The sequence below is a fragment of the Equus caballus genome, chromosome 7 (assembly GCF_041296265.1).
Source record: "Equus caballus isolate H_3958 breed thoroughbred chromosome 7, TB-T2T, whole genome shotgun sequence".
In the NCBI taxonomy this organism is placed as follows: Eukaryota; Metazoa; Chordata; class Mammalia; order Perissodactyla; family Equidae; genus Equus; species Equus caballus.
The window spans coordinates 51,250,760-51,266,786 of NC_091690.1; the positions used below are offsets into that span (position 1 = coordinate 51,250,760).

The 16,027-nt window shown below is 59.4% G+C and overlaps 1 protein-coding gene across 8 annotated transcripts; it reads left to right on the plus strand.

The window, feature by feature from the left end:
• The first annotated feature begins 448 nt into the window (after positions 1-448).
• Positions 449-14,873, plus strand: ELAVL3 (ELAV like RNA binding protein 3). 8 transcript variants are annotated; one of them, XM_023645364.2, is made up of 7 exons: positions 449-899; positions 7,216-7,435; positions 7,721-7,824; positions 11,172-11,325; positions 11,490-11,715; positions 12,477-12,515; positions 13,859-14,873. In XM_023645364.2, the coding sequence occupies exons 1-7, from the start codon at positions 891-893 to the stop codon at positions 14,208-14,210; spliced, it is 1,104 nt and encodes a 367-aa protein (XP_023501132.1). In that variant the 5' UTR covers positions 449-890; the 3' UTR covers positions 14,211-14,873. The 8 variants fall into 8 exon arrangements, with proteins under 8 accessions (XP_023501132.1, XP_023501135.1, XP_070129194.1 ...); XM_023645367.2 differs by having other exon boundaries at positions 13,880-14,873; XM_070273093.1 differs by having other exon boundaries at positions 7,219-7,435; positions 13,880-14,873.
• Positions 14,874-16,027: the final 1,154 nt, after the last annotated feature.

Consider the following 16,027-nt stretch of genomic DNA (forward strand, 5'->3'; position numbering starts at 1 on the left):
CCTTCCTCCCTTGGCCCCCCCAAATCTGGAGACCCAAGCCTCTGCCCATTGAAGTCTTGGTTCCTCCTTTCTTTCTAGTCCCCTCGGTGGACAGCACCTCCAGAAGGTCGTACAATCGGGCCGTCGATACATCCTCGCCCTCTTCGCTCCTCCGGCTCTGGGTGCTGGACAGAGGAGGGGCACCCGCCCAGTCTTCCGGCCAGAAAGCCCACCCAAGAAGGGGCGCCAAGACAGGAAGCAGGGTCTGCGGGGGCAAAAGGGCCCGAAGCTGGCGATCCGAGCCCCGAAGAAGCGTTTTCTGGGGGTGCGGGGTCCCGGCCAGCGCGCGCTCGCTTCCACCTGCCGCGCCGTCGGGCGCCGCGAGGAGGCGGGGCTCGGTTGCCGCAGCCAATAGGCGGCGCCGGCGCTGGCAGCTGCCGCTATAAAGGGCTGGGGGCGGCGGCTGCGCGGCCCAGAGCGCGGAGCGCGCAGCGCGGGCAGGAGGGTGGGAGGGAGGGCGGGCGAGGGGAGAGGACTGAGCACCCGCGACCGGACAGGCTGGGCCGAGGGGCGGCGGCGAAAGGCAGGGCGCCGCGATCTCTGTCGGGAAGCGCACCCTCCCCGGGCCCCGCGGGGCCGCGCAGGGGGCGTTCTCAATCCCGCTGCCGCTCCCTCCTTCCATCCCCTGCCGCCCGCAGACCACTCCGGAGCCCGGTTATCCGCGGGCGCGTCCCCGGGCTCGGGCCCGTTCCCGGCCCTCGAGGGAGCCGCCGCCTTCACCGACACCTCTGCAGCGGCCGCGCCAGAGGCCGCCCGGGCAGGAACCCGGCGTGAGCATCGAGCGCCCCCCAAGGAGTGCACGACCCCCGGAGCCGCCCTCAGCACGGACCGCGCCCGCCGGGCACACAAGAATGGTCACTGTAGGTATTCCCCTGTCGCTGAGAGGGAACCTGGTCAGTAAGGGGTTAGGCACAGGCTCCGCGGAGATGGAGGGGGGGGTAGGACCAGGCCTAGCTAGGCCCGGGTGGGGGGGTAGGACCGAGCCTCGGGGCCTGAGAGTGGGCAGGGCCGCGCCCAGAGTGCTGGGGGCACTTAGAATCTTGCCCGAGAGGCCTTAGGGAGGCGAGCTGCGATCCAGGGGGCGTCCTACGGCGCCCCGGGGGCGGGATTGCCCCCCCCTCTGGCAGGCCTGATGGGGGAGGGGCCGCGGCGGCGAAGGATGCCTCCTCCATCCGGGCCCGGACCCCGCAGCCGCCCAGGCTAACGCAGGGCCCCAGTCGCTGGTGCTGGGCCAGGACCAGGCGGCAAGGCGTCCCCGAGAGCCCCGGGGAAGCGGGTGGCGTCGGATCGCGCGCCCCAGGCCTCCGCCGCGCCCGGGAGCCGGGCGTCTCGTCCTCGAGCCCGTCGACCTTGCGGCAAGCGGGGAGGGGAGAGGAGGGGGCGCGCCCGGAGGCCCCGCGGGCCCGCCGCCGCCGCCGCCGCGTCCCTTTGTTTCTCGGCGCTTCTTCGCGGGCCGTAGCCTCGCGCGGGCGCCTCGGGCTCCGGGGAGGGGGAGGGGAGAGGAGGGACGGCGGGGGGGCCCCCCGGCTCCTGAGCCCCCGCCCCTCAGGGGATGGGGTAAGGGGCCGAGGCAAGCCCCCTAGGCCAGGTCCGGACGCCCCACCCCTCCAGGGCTCTGGGCCGCGGGGTGACCTTGAGCGCGCCCGCCCGCCCGCTCCTCTCGCCCCGATCCCGGTGCTTTCAGCAGCCACCGAGCTGGTCAGCTCCCGAGCGCGCGGCCACGCCCGGCCACGCCCGGCCTGGCCACGCCCCTGCCCCGCCCATCTATGCCCCGCCCCCTAGGGCCCCGGGGGCCCGGCCTCGCCCGAGCCCTCGGATTTCCACTCGGCAGCCCGGGCGTATCCCGGGGGCGGGGCCGGCCCGTCCTAGCCCCACCCCGGCTCCACCCCCGCCCCCGCCGCGCGACTCCGCTCCCCGCGCCGCCGCGCGTCCTTTGTCTGGTCCCGGCGCCCGGGCCTCCCCCTTCGGCTCTTCCTGTCTCTCGGGTCTCTGTGTGTGCATCTCTGTACACTGTGTCTCTTTCTGGGCCTCTTTTTCGAGTCGTGGCGAGCAGTGAGTGGTGGGATGCTCAGCACGCCCCGCAGGCCTGGGCCTCTCCTCTCCTGGACCCTGGGACCCGCCCACCTGACTCTGAGAAATGAGGCCCGGGAGGCCACACGTCCCTGCTGTGTGACCTCGGGCCGGCTCCTTCCCCTCTCGGCCTCACACTACTCACTCAGGTCCAGGAACGTGAGTGTGGCCTCCTGAGGACCCTCAGAACCACCCCCCGCAGTCCAGCATCCATTCCTCTGATCTGTTCCCTCGGTGGAAAAAGGGAAACTGATGCACAAAGAGAGAGGGTGTGGTCAGAGGTCACACGGGGCCTTGAAGCTCTTATCCTTCCGTTACTCCAACGGAGGGCGCTCAGGCAGAGGCCCACTATGGCGACAGGCTGGGAGAAAGTGAGGGGATAAACTGAGACAGTCAGGGCCCTGCATGGAGGGAGAAGGGCCCAGAAGTGGGAGGCTTGGCTAGCACCACGTGGTGGCCCAGCCTCACCATGCATAGCCACTCAATGCCCTATTGTCGCCAGTATCCAGGCATCTGTCACTGTGACCAGGGCCAGGGGGCGCAGCTGGGGGCCAAGGGGGTTAGACACGGGAGGAGCTACACGGCAAGTGACCACAGGTGTGTTCACGGCAAAATCCGTATGTGAAATGTATGTGCAGTGGTGCCAGAGGGTTGGAGAAAGAGTGACAGGGAGAGGGAGAGGGAGAGAGAGGGGTGCAGAGGGGAGACGTGGGCAGAGGGGAGAGAGACACAGAGGGGGAAAGAGGGAGAGAGAAACAGGAAGAGGGAGAGACCCAGAGGAAGAGCTGGAGAGAGTGGGAGGGGAGGTTCGATGCTCCCAGTTGGCCTCCGCCTCGCCATCCTTGATCTGCCCTCCTCTGCTCTGACTTCACGCCCTCGTCCCCGTCCTGGGACAGCCCTCGAAGGTCCCTGTGTTCTCCGTGTCATCCCAGGCCACATATGCCACCGGCTAGAGCAGGGCGGGTGGGGCCTCCACCAATCCGATCCCCATTAGCGGCTCAGCCGGCTCAGCCGCGGAGGAAACGCGGCAGTGATCCGGATAAGCTCTGGCACAGACGGGAGGGAGACGGGGTGGTGGTGGCGGGATTACTAGGCTGGCCCTCAAAATCCTGGGCAGGACTCCCGAATCCCCTCTAAACCCCATCCGGTTGAGGACAGCATTTTGGAGGGGCTGGAGTCAGTAACCCTGAAGGCTCTGGGGTCATCTGATCGGGGTCAAACCCTGACTCCATCTCCGTCACCTGCCCCTGTCACCCTGGGCATGTCAGGGCCCTCTGACCCTCGGTTTCTCCAGCTGCGAAATGGATAAGATGATCTCCAGCTTTCAGTGTGACTGTGGGACGGCAGAGAGAATGTTGCGCATGCTCACTGCCTGGCACACAGGAGGGGCTCCGCGGCTGGAAGCCGGTCGTCCTGAAACAGTGGCTGCAGTCGGCTGACTGGGCTCCCATAGCAGACATTATCAATCGATCACAGAACTCTAGCTCACTGAGTCTGCGCAGCAATTCAGAATCTATCTCCATACGGGGGACTTCGGTGACATACCTTTAGCGGAGGGACAGGGGCCCAGAGAGGCAACGCGAGTGTCAGAGACACACAGCGACGAGGGTGGAGCCAGCAGCTGGCACGTGGTGGCAGTTAGGAAATATTTGTCTAGTTGAATAAGTAGACTCGGCCGACAGAGTGGGTTTAAATCAAGAGGCACCGGGGCGTGACGTGGAGTAGGTACTCGGCCTTCCTTGGCTGTTATTGTTTTTACCATTATTGGCTTTTTCATTAGGAAAGTGAGCTCTGGTGTCCAAACGCCGCCTTTGGATTCTTCCTCTGCCATTTACCTGCTGCCCAACCTCGCCCAAATCTCTACCCTTTCATTGAGACTTGGTTTCCTCATCTATTAAAGGGAGAAAAGAGTCCCATAACCCTCGATGTTGGGAGAATTGCCTGGAAATTTTCATATATAGAGCTTTCCGGGGGCCGGCCCCATGGCCCAGTGGTTAAGTTTGTGCACTCTGCTTCAGTGGCCCAGGGTTTGCTGGTTCAGATCCTGGGCATGGACCTACACACCACTCATAAGGCCATGCTGTGGTGGCGTCCCACATAGAAGAACTAGAATGACCTGCAACTAGGATATACAACTATGTGCTGGGGCTTTGGGGAGGGAAAAAGAAAAAAGGAAGAGTGGCAACAGATGTTAGCTCAGGGCCAATCTTCCTCACCAAAAAAAAAAAAAAAAACAAAAAAACAACCTTTGTCTTCAGATATTTAACATGCCAAGGTGCCAAAAAAGAAAAAGAAAAAAAAAATTTTTCCCTGGCGCATAGCAGGCCCTCCAAACTTGGCCATGTTATTAGTAAAGTATTAAATGGTACGAGACCAGGATGCAGATCTGTGGGGTATGGTTACTGCTTTATCCCAGGCGCCTGTGGCAGATATTGCTATTCAACCTAGTGTGTGTTCCTGCTCAGCCTGGATGGGGCTTCAGAATAATCCTCCAGGCAGCCACTCTCAGCCGACTGGAAATGCAGGGGATCTGCATCTCCAGGCCATCCTTTTAATAAGAAAGAGTGGGAAAGAAGCGGAGGGCCCAAAGAACAGCTCAGATCATCCCTGAGGACACACAGCTATAAGTGGCAGAGAGGCCCCCATGCCTTGGCCACTGTCATCAAAACCAGCTCTGTGGTCCAACACATCCAGTTTGAAATGGCGTTCCCCATTTATGTCACCCAACTCTGAGCTCAGCTTCCTCCGTGTAAAATGGAGAGTGTGTCACTGTCTTTCAAGATTGTTGGGAGAAATAAATGAAATGATGCCTTGAAGTGCTTCACGCGATGCCCCGCAAGTGGTACATACTCAGTGGAGCAGGACGATTATTAATCACAGTATCATGAGGCAGGGACGGAGGATGTGACAAGCCGGCTGCCGCTTCCCGTGACTGTGCACGTAGCAGACATGGCTAGCTGATGCCAGAATGCTTTCCAGCTGCACCCACGTGCAGTCTGAGATCCTTCCCCAGGCCACTAATTTGCCAGTAATTTGGAGTCTGCAGCAAAGTGGAGCAGAGGCCCAGAAGCCTTAAGTGGCATACCTGAGGCCACAGAGCCGGGAAATGTTAGAACTGGTACTGGTCGTGGTTGGCAGTGAAAGTTGGAAATACAGACTCTGGATCAGAAAAGCTCGTGTGCAAATCCCTGTGCCACCATTTATAGGCTGCATGATCTTTGGTCATTTTGCAATCACTTCTGAACCTCACTTTCCTCCTCTGTTGTCTTAGCTGAGGCTGCCATAACAGAATACCATCAACCGGGTGGCTTAAACACCAGACGTTTATTTCTCATAGTTCCAGAGGCGGGGAAGTCCAGCTGCTGGCTGACTTGGTTCCTGCTGAGGGCTTGCTTCCTGCTTTGCAGATGGCCATCTCCTTGCTGTGTCCTCACATGGTGGGGGGAGAGACACCCTCTCTCCGGTCCCTTCTCACAAGGGCATGAATCCCATCCATGAGGGCTCCACCCTCATGACCTAATTACCTCCCAAGAACCCCACTTCCAAATACCATCACATTGGGAGTTAGGATTCCAACATATGGATTTGGGGTGACACAGCTTTTAGTCCATAGTATCTGTGAAGAGGAGGAATAAAACCCTCTTCTTTTCAGAGTCGTTGTGCCTAAGAAAAGAAAAATTGCCTCTAGAGGACTTTGCACTGTGCCTGGCACCCAGCAATGCCCAATATTTGGGAACAATTATGGTATTGTATTTTGGGTCCGGGAGGGCTGAGATAATGTGTACCTGCTGACTGTTTCTAATTCTGCAACGGAAGCAGACATTGCTAATCAATCACAGTGGCCTTTCCTGCTGAAACTGGATATGGCTTCAAATCCTTCTAAATTCATCCCTCTAGGAAAACCCTACGAATCGATTTGAGTTTTCAGGTGAGGGCAACCTATTTGCCAATCATGCTATAGCAGAGACTTAAGGAAATGCTGACTGTTTTACCTTCCCATGACCATGACAGACAATACTAATCAATCCTAGCACTGTTTCCTGCTGACCCCAGATGTGGCTTTAAAATTCTTCTCTACATGGCCATGACGTGTAAAATAGATATAGAATACATTTGAAAAGTGCTAAGAGGGTAGATCTTAAAAATTCTCATCACAAGATAAAATTGTAACTATGTATGGGTAGATATTAACTATAAAAAACTACATGGTGATGGAAGTCAGCTAGACTTATTGTGGAGGTCATTTGGCAATATATACAAATACCGAATTATTATGTTGTACACCTGAAACTAATATAACATTGTACCTCAATTATATCTTAATTTTAAAAAATAGATGTAGAAAAAACCATTCGATAAAATACATCTATTTTTTAAAAAAATATCTTGCACTAAAATTAAACATTCTTAACCTCGCAAAGGCCATCTACAAAAAAACTATAGCAGAGATCACATTTAGCTGTGAAATGTTTAAAGCATTTCCTTTAAAGTCAGGAATAAAGAAGCCACTTTCACATTGTAGCCCCTGCAATAAGACAAGAAAAATAAATAACAGGTATAGACTGGAGACAAAGAACTGAAATGATCATTATTTGCAGGTGTTACTATGTCATACATAAAAAAACAAAATAGCTCAGTGGAGAAACTGGGGAGGGTAAATCCCCAGTGGGAAAATTATGCATGAAGTGAAAGAAATATTGACACATTTGGGGTATGAATCACCTTTCCTGGGAGGAAGGAGGTACACAGTCAGGGAGGGGCTTATGAGGGCTTCAGAGCTAATAAAAATGTCATATTTCTTATTCTGAAGACAAAAGCGTTTATTTTATGATTCTGAAAATGCACAGATTGGTGTTAGATAAATAGGCAAATGTATATGCAATCGGGCATGTACGGCATTTATAGATGGAATTCTCCACAGTAAAGTCTTTTGCTTTGCTGGGCGCTCAAGGAGTGGAACAGATCATTAGACTAACACACTGTCCCCTCCCCTCATTCAAGCCCATGTCAGACATGCCTGATCCATCGCCACCCAGCACCCCACCTCTCCTGCTGGTCCCCAGTGCGGGGACCGGGCCGTGAGCGGGTGTGGCCTGTTGTCTCCAGCAGATACTCGGGGCCATGGAGTCTCAGGTGGCGGGGGGCCCGGCCGGCCCGGCCCTGCCCAACGGGCCACTCCTTGGTACAAACGGAGCCACTGACGACAGCAAGACCAACCTCATCGTCAACTACCTGCCCCAGAACATGACTCAGGACGAGTTCAAGAGTCTCTTTGGCAGCATTGGCGACATCGAGTCCTGCAAGTTGGTTCGGGACAAAATCACAGGTGTGGCTGCTGGCGGGTGGGGGGGCTGAGGACAGAGGTGATAGCCTCAAGCGTGCAGGTGTGAGGGGGCAGGTGGGACCCTGGGGGTCTGAGGTGTGATGGGGAGACAGGTGGGACCCTAGGTGGGGTGGCTCAGGGGTGACGGGGGTAGGCAGGACTCTGGGGAAACAGATACGGGTGGCATCTTGACTCTCATCACCTTGAGGGGGGCTGCCAGCCTCTCAGGCTGGGGACTGGGAGGACACTGGCAGGTCCGGGCAGCTCACCATCCGGTCTTGCCCACAGGGCAGAGCCTCGGCTATGGGTTTGTGAACTACTCGGACCCCAACGATGCAGACAAAGCCATCAACACCCTCAACGGCCTCAAATTGCAGACGAAGACCATCAAGGTTAGTGCCCAGTCACTGTCCACCTGGACCACCCACTTCGCTGCCACTCAAGCCCCACGGCCACCCACCCTCCCAACATACCCATTCCCACCACCGCTCAGGGTTCAAATCTCTCCCTCGAGCCTTCCTGGCTGGGCTCCCCAGGGGCCGACAGCTTTGCCTCTCTGAACCTCAGTCTCCTCACTCGTCACTGGGGAGAATATCAGCCCCGCATTCTCTGGCACCTCAGGGAGGCACCCACCTCATCAGCGGAGGAGCAGGAGAGAGTGACCAGGGTCCAGCGGGCAGGCGCCCCCCCACCCGGCCCCGCCTTTGTCATGGAAATGGGGGAGGGGTGGGGGCCCATCTGCCATCTGGAGCCTAATTAGGGGCTGAGAGGGTGGGATTAGGGGTGGGCCCTCCCCCATCTTTGTGCAACGCCCCTCCCCCCACGGCCTCCCCTCTCAGCAGCTGCAGCTGGGACCCCGTGAGCTCGGGTTCCCTGGGGGTGTCGCCATGGAAACGCCCCTCTCTGGGTTCGCCTGGGGGTGTCTGGGCTCCGCCCCACAAATCTGCTCCCGGCCCCTGGGGGAGGCGGGGCTGGGGGAGCCCATCTGGCCCCCCGTTCTCTGTGGGAACAGAGGTGCGGGAATTTCTTCCTCTCTCAGATGCGGGCGGCACGAGGTGATGCTTGATGGGTCCCTCCATGGCCGACTAGACCCAAAAGCCCCAGGACATGAGGGTGGGCCCTAGTGACAACCTGGGAGACCCAGAGGGCCACCATGCACGTGGGATGCAGCGAGTGTGCGTGTGTGACCGTGGGCTGGGACTCATGGTGTTTGTGGGGTGCTGCGGCTACGGGAGCGGCTGTTGTCACACGGGTCCGGCTACGATAGACTTTGGGCGTGTCACTGTGTGTCTGTGGGCACGTGGTGTTTATTTGACAGGCGCTCGGTGACACACTGTGACTCCGGCTGTGACCTGATGGGGCTGCGTGGGTGTGTCTGGCTGTGACGGGGTGTTTGTGTGTCACAGTGAAGTTGTGTGGGTGTGTCTATCTGGGCCCGGTTCTGGGTGGAACGTGTGTGACATTGTGGGCTTGTGCGGTGGTGTGACGGGTGTGTGGTTACTGTAATCATGCATGACCCCCAGAGTCGCTGTGAACATGGCAGCGGCCCGTGTCACCTCCCCGCTGGTGTAGTCCCCAGGGCTGGGCAATGAGGGGCACAGCGTGGCCTTGTGTGTGTGCGTGTGTGTCCGCCTGGGTGACTGTCACGTGGTCCATCCTGACTGGATGCTCCAGCACATTCTGCCTAAAATATTTCCAGCTGCCTGCCACATGCCAGGCCCCTCCTGGTGAGGGAGTGTGACGCAGGTGAGGGACCTGGGTCAGCCCAGGTCACAGAAGGACAAGAAAGGTTCCCGAAGACTTTCTCTGTGTCTCAGATGACCCCCAGCCCTAGACAAACACCCACCCAGGAGCTCAGAGCCCCCTTCCTGTCACCCCCAACCCCGATCTCTCAACAAGCCCTCACCTCAGAGCTTGCGACAGGAAAGAGACAGCACGTTCGGGACCTCGCTGTTTATTATCATTCCAGAAATAACAGCAGTGGATGTGGTTGCCTGTTTTTCTGGAGGACCCCAGGTGTGCACCATGGCATTCATTAGCATCTGCCACCCCCACCCCGTGAGCACCTTCACCCTCCATCCCCCCCACCGCTTTATTCATTTTGTTAGTTTTTTAATCAGTTATTTCTAAAGAAATAAGACGCCATTACAACGCACAGCCCCGAACAAAAACCAGACTCTTGACAATGACCTCTGTCTGCCCAGAGGTTAGTTTAGAAGGGAAAGAAAATAGACATGGGCAGAAATAAGGAGGAGGGCGCTGGCCCCTTAGCATGGGGGCCTCCAGCCCGGGTTTTCCGGACACTGATAAGCACACAGTGGGATGGGGTCACTCCTTGCTGCTCTGTAAATGGACTTTTCTTCCCCCACTTCACAATACTGCCCACTGTTTCGGGGAAATAAATCTACACGTCCACCATTTTTTAAACAGCTGCAGAGTTTTACTGTGGGGCTGGATCCTAATTAATAACACCAATCGGATGATTGTAATAAAACGTGTCTAGCTCCCAACTGGGAGAGGGCTTGGAGAAAGAGTAAGGAGGGTAGGGGCAGGGACCCACATGGAGGTAGGAGAGGACAGGGAGGACATTGCAACTGAGACCTGGAGGAAAGGGAGACGAAGAGAGTTCCGGGCAGGAGGAACAGCCAGTGCAAAGGCCCTGAGGCTGGAGTATGCCTGTGTGTTTGAGGAACATGGAGGAGGTCTGTGTGGCTGGAAGAGAGTGAATGAGGGGGCAAGTGGGTGGAGATGAGGGCAGAGGGGTGATGGGGTAGGTCATACAGGGCCTTGTGGGCTGTGGGAAGGACGTTAACTCTGAGGAAAGTGGGAGCCACTGAAGGTTCTGAGCAGCGGAGGCATGTGACCTGGCTCAGATGCTCACAGGCGCCCTCTGGCTGCTGTGGGGGGAACAGACTGTGGGGGGAGGAGGATGGAGACAGCGGCACTGGTCCGGGGGTGAGCCATTGTGGGGGCTGGGCCAGGCTGTGGCTGTGGGAAAAGAGCGTGGATTCTGGATAATGAGGAACGTGGAGCCAACAGGATTGATGGCGGATTGGATGTGAATTTGAAAGAGCTGTCAAGGACAAGAGAGGCTGGGGACCTGAGCACCCAGGAGGACCGAGCTGCCATCACTGAGTTGGGGCAAGTTGGGGGGCGGTCAGGGGCCCAATGCTGCCACACTGAGTGTGACCCCCCCCCCACCATGAGATCCCTCATGGGGCCCCTGGAGGCCAGTGGCACACAGCTGTGCCACTCGGGGACAAGGCCCACACTGGGGACATTTGGGAGTTGTCAGCCTTGATCTGCTGGCTAAAGACCTGAGGGACCCCCAGGGGCCCAGTGTTGTCAGGGAGAGAAGGGGACAGCATCCCAGGCTCACTTTGCAAAGGAGGGGAAAGTGTCGATGTTGATGGAATGTCCAGCGTGAGCCCATTGGCTGGGGACGCGACGGTCCCTGAGGTCCCCAAGGAGACCCATGACCCCAGGGGCGCGGCTCCTTTGACCTCCTCAGGCAACAGGTCCCCCATCATTCTGCAAGCAGGGCCATGTTGTCTCGGCCATGTCCATGTCCCCTCCCCCCCCCAACCCCGGGGGTCCCAGGGTGACGACGACTCAGGAGAGATCTGTCGAGTGAACACAGGCATTTCTGCTCCTCAGTGGTGCTTTGGGTGTGGCCTCACTCTCCCCATCTGCGACGTGGGTCCTCCCCTCACCCCGGCCGCCTGACCTCCTCCCCCAGGTGTCCTACGCCAGACCCAGCTCTGCATCCATCCGGGACGCCAACCTGTACGTCAGCGGGCTCCCCAAGACCATGAGCCAGAAGGAGATGGAACAGCTCTTCTCCCAGTACGGCCGCATCATCACCTCCCGCATCCTGGTGGACCAGGTCACAGGTCAGGCCGCGGGGGCGCCCGCCGTAGGCACCGAGGGAGGACCAGGATGGAGAGGGCAGGGTGTAGAAGTAAGGGCCAGAAGTAAGGGAAGAGCGAGGGGTCGCACAGGAGTGAGGGCCGGGGTCCTCTGACGCCTCCCCCCGCCCCACGCCCCGCGCCAGCAGGTGTCTCTCGGGGTGTGGGATTCATCCGCTTCGACAAGAGGATCGAGGCCGAGGAGGCCATCAAGGGACTGAATGGGCAGAAGCCGCTGGGCGCGGCTGAGCCCATCACGGTCAAGTTCGCCAACAACCCGAGTCAGAAGACGGGGCAGGCCCTGCTCACTCACCTCTACCAGTCGTCTGCCCGGCGCTACGCGGGCCCCCTGCACCATCAGACGCAGCGCTTCCGGTGAGGCCCCCCCTGCTCCGGGCGCCCCGGGGCCCCCAGGCTGTGGCCCAAAGCTTGCAGCCCCCCTCCCTGAACCCCATTCCTGCGAGGCAGAGGGACTCGGGACAGCTCCCACACGCAGAGGGGAAATGTGTGGGCCTGTCAGGGGCTTAGGGCAGGTCTTTGTATACAGCAGGCACTCAATGTGTGCAGGGCCCTCTGAGTGGCATTATGGGCATTCAGAGTTTTGAGAGTCACCTGATAGAGTCCAGCTCTGACTGTCCCTCTCCCTGAGGCCCGTGGCTCCAGCTGTCTGTGCCTCAGTTTCCCCATCCACATTTCCTGGGTGCGGACTGCGTGCCAGACACACTTATTCGTTCTGCACAGCAACCCGATGAGAAGGGAGCTTGTCTTGTCCCCATTTGAAGGACGGGACCCTGAGGCACAGGGAGGCGTTGTCTCTGGTTCAGCCCAGGCGCGGCGGAGAAGAGACTCGAACCACCCCTTCTGGGGACCCAAGCCCTGCAGGGTGGGGGCAGGCAAGCAGACCGGCTGGGAGGGGGAGGAAAGGGACTTGGGGCAGGCCGGGCACAGCAGGGCAGGCGAGAGGCGGTGCCTGTGGCCCCGGTTCCGTGCCAGGCGGTGTCCAGCCGGGCGGGCAGTGGTGGGGGCAGGGCTGGCGCTGCTGGCCCGCTGGGTGGGGGCTGGGAGGGCTGGCTGGCCGGCATCACAGCCGGGGGCGTGCCCGAGGCCACCAGTGACCACCCCTTCTGCCTCCACAGGCTGGACAATTTGCTCAACATGGCCTACGGAGTCAAGAGGTAACAGTGCCCCCGCCCCGCTGTCCCCTCAGACCCTTCCCTGACGGACCCCATCCCCAGATCCCCCCGCAGGATTGCCAGTGTCACCGTGTCTGTCCCTGTCTGGGCGGCGTAGCCATTCAGAGATCTGGGGGGCTGTCAAGCCTGTAAATACCTAAAACTAAGAGCTGCCACAAAATGTGGGTCCAGGGGGCCTGTCTGTGTCCTCTTGGCTCAGTGGAAGGTGACAGTGTTGCCGGGGACAGCTGTGCCCCTGGTTCCCGCATTAGGTCTCTGAGTTCCACCGGCCACTCTTGGTCATCTTGGCTGAGGGTCACAGGATGCGACTCTCATGCTTCTTGTCCCTTTTGTTAATGATCTCAGTCTGGTGGGAAAGGAGACAGAGAGGAGCAGTGACCCCGGCTGGGAAGGGGGCAGGAGAAGGGGAGGTGGGGACCCAGCAGAGCCCCCCAGCCAGCTGAGGTCACAGAGTTCCTGGCCGTGGGAACAGCCTGTGCAAAGGCCAGGAGGAGGGAGCGAGCAGTTAGTCCCAAGAGCCCAAACCCTGGGGGTCCCCCCAGTCGAGTGGAACCTCAGGAAGGCAAGGAGTCGGTGAGGAGTGTGGGTGGAGCCAATTCTGTCCTTTCATTCATTCAGTCACTCGACAAACCCCTCTGGAGTGCCTACTGTGTGCTTAGGACTGTGCTGGGTGGGGGCAGTGCAGGGAGCAGAACCTGCAGGCAAGAGGGAGCGAGGATAAATGTGTAATCGGAATGGTGAAAAGCCGAGCGGTGCAGAGGGAGGCACTGGCCTCTTGATGGGTCACAGGAGGCCGCCCTGAGGAGGTGACAGTGGAGCTAAGACCTGAGGCGTGGGAAGGAGGCACTTAAAGGGCTACGCCCACATCCTGGCTCCCACCGCTCTGCTTCCAGGGTGGGCCTCTGGGGTTGAGGGGCAGGGGGTGGAGGGGACCCCGTTGTCGAGGACCCGGTCAGAGTGGGGTCAGAGTGGGGGCGAGGGCAGGAGTTGGGTGGGAAGATGTGGCAAGGGGAAGGGTGGTGGCCAGGGGTGGGCCAACAGGGCTAAGGACCGGGTAGGGTCAAAGGTCATGGGGTCAGGGTCTAGATGGGGCTCAGGGCAGGATGGAGATGGGGGGCTGGCGTCTCTGAGCCGGTCAGACGGGGTGGGCTTAAGGTGGGGGTCACAGATGAAGGTCATGGGACGGTGGCAGGGTCAGGCCAACACAGGGGTCACATAGTCCCGAGGTCACAGCACCGTCGCAGGTCATGACAGTGTGCGGGGTTGCAGGGGGATCGGGGGCATGCTAGGGGGTCAGGGCAGAGCCCGCGTGACCCCCAAAGTAGTCCCCTGTCGCTCATCGCCAGGTTCTCGCCCATCGCCATCGACGGCATGAGTGGCCTGGCCGGCGTGGGCCTGTCAGGGGGCGCGGCGGGCGCCGGCTGGTGCATCTTCGTGTACAACCTGTCGCCGGAGGCAGACGAGAGCGTGCTGTGGCAGCTGTTCGGGCCCTTCGGGGCGGTCACCAACGTCAAGGTCATCCGCGACTTCACCACCAACAAGTGTAAGGGCTTCGGCTTCGTCACCATGACCAACTATGACGAGGCGGCCATGGCCATCGCCAGCCTCAACGGCTACCGCCTGGGCGAGCGCGTGCTGCAGGTGTCCTTCAAGACCAGCAAACAGCACAAGGCCTGAGTCGCCTCCCCACCCTCCCCGGGCAGCAGAGAGAGAGAGAGAGAGAGAGAGAGAGAGAGGGGGCCCGAGAGAGACAGCGCAGGCAGACCACGGACGGCCGAGGGCCCGCATCCCAGCGGGAGCCACAGGGTGAGCACTCGGGGGGTAGGGTCTGCAGGGAACGGGGGGTGCCTGGGGGTCCCCCACCCCATCCTCTTGCCCCCACACCCCAGGCTGGGCTGTTCACTCTCTCGTCTTGGTTTTGATCATGGTGATGGTTTTTGTTTCTTTTTTCGGCTCACAAGAAAGCAGAGACGTACCCCCACCCCACCCTCCACCTCCCCCTGTGGGATGGCTTGGGGGGGCCCCCAGGCCCCCTTGCCCAGGCCTCCCCTACACCCAGGTGAGCCTGAGGGGAGGGGGGAACAGGTTTAAAAATCCCCAAAAGAGCGAAGCGTGAGGAGGGGTGTGGGCAGCCCTGGCCCAGAGCCCCTTGGTAGGGGCGTAAGGGGCAGGGGGAGGGGCTGGAAACAGAAACAAAATGAAAAAAAAGGGGGGGGTGGGAGGGGAAGAAAAACTCTATTTTTGTAAAAAGGGAAAAAAGACCTCGTGGAGAATTTTTACTGGGGATTCTTGAACTTGAAAAAAAAAAACACAAAAAAAGACAAAAAAAAAAAAAGAAAATATTTTGGCAGGTTATGTTTACCAACTGGGGCAAGGCTTGGGGGCTGGGGGTCCGGGGGACTACACAGAGAAACACAGCCACGCCACGCAAATACACGCAGGGGCACGTACACGCGCATACACACCACAGGGACACACAGAGAGACCCAGAGACACGCTCCAGACACGGTCAGGAGGTCACTGGCCAAACCCAGACATGTAGATAAACACGTGGATGCACACAGGAGACCCAAAGATGGGGTGACGTCAGCATAGATGGATGTGGGCACAAGTGGCCATGGGTGGATGTGGCCAGAGGTGGATGTGGCCATGGGAACAGTGCCATGTGTACACGTGGACCCATGGAAGGTACATTTGGACACACAAATCTAGACACCCAGGCATGGTGAAACAGACACAACATCCAGGGACACACAAACATGCCCATAGCATCTCTGGGGCCCAGGCGAGAGGTCGCAGCACAGACTCCAGCGCAGTCCACCTCCTCCAGCCAGGCCCCGCCCCCGGCCCTCGCCCCACTCGCCCCTGCCCTGATTCCCTGCAGAGGTCTCACCTCGCTCACCAGAGCTCCCTGCTCCCCACGAACACCGGCGTGCGAACTCGGCATCCATGCATCCAGACACACAATACCTCGTTCCATTTTTGGCATCATGGTGGGCTGGAGGCAGCCCCCCCAACACTTGAGGCCAAAGGACCCCGTCCCCGGGGCTGAGGCTCCCTGGGCCGGCTCTGAGCCTCGCCCCTGCAGGGCCTCCCCAGCAGCAAGCCCCCGCTAACCCCCGCCAGGCCCAGGGTGGACGGGCCCGGGGCCCCGCCCCACATCCCCTTCTCGTCCACCTGTTCCCCTATTTCAGTTGTTGGGTTTCTCCGTCTTTCCAGATCAGTGAGGGCAGTGGACGCAGCCCCCATCCCCAGCCCCGGCTCCGGCTTCTGTCTGGAACTTTCCATCCCCCTAGTTTTCATTCTTCGTAAAAAAAACAAAATTCCAACAGAAGCCAAAGGCCGGAGCCCCCGGGAGCCCTCGCAGCCCCCCACCCCCGCAGCGGGCCCCATCAGAAGTGAGAATTGCAAACCCCAATTCTCAGCTTCGGTCGCCCCCCCCCTCCGGTGTCCCTGCATTTTGGTGTCCGGCCACGGCCCCGTCTGACTGCCCA

Excerpts from the sequence above, each read along its gene's own strand:
- ELAVL3 (XM_023645363.2), top strand. Across the intron at positions 11,326-11,486 it reads CCTGGTGGACCAGGTCACAG|CAGGTGTCTCTCGGGGTGTG; the intron begins GTCAGGCCGCGG and ends GCCCCGCGCCAG. Across the intron at positions 12,516-13,858 it reads ATGGCCTACGGAGTCAAGAG|TCCCCTGTCGCTCATCGCCA; the intron begins GTAACAGTGCCC and ends CCCCCAAAGTAG.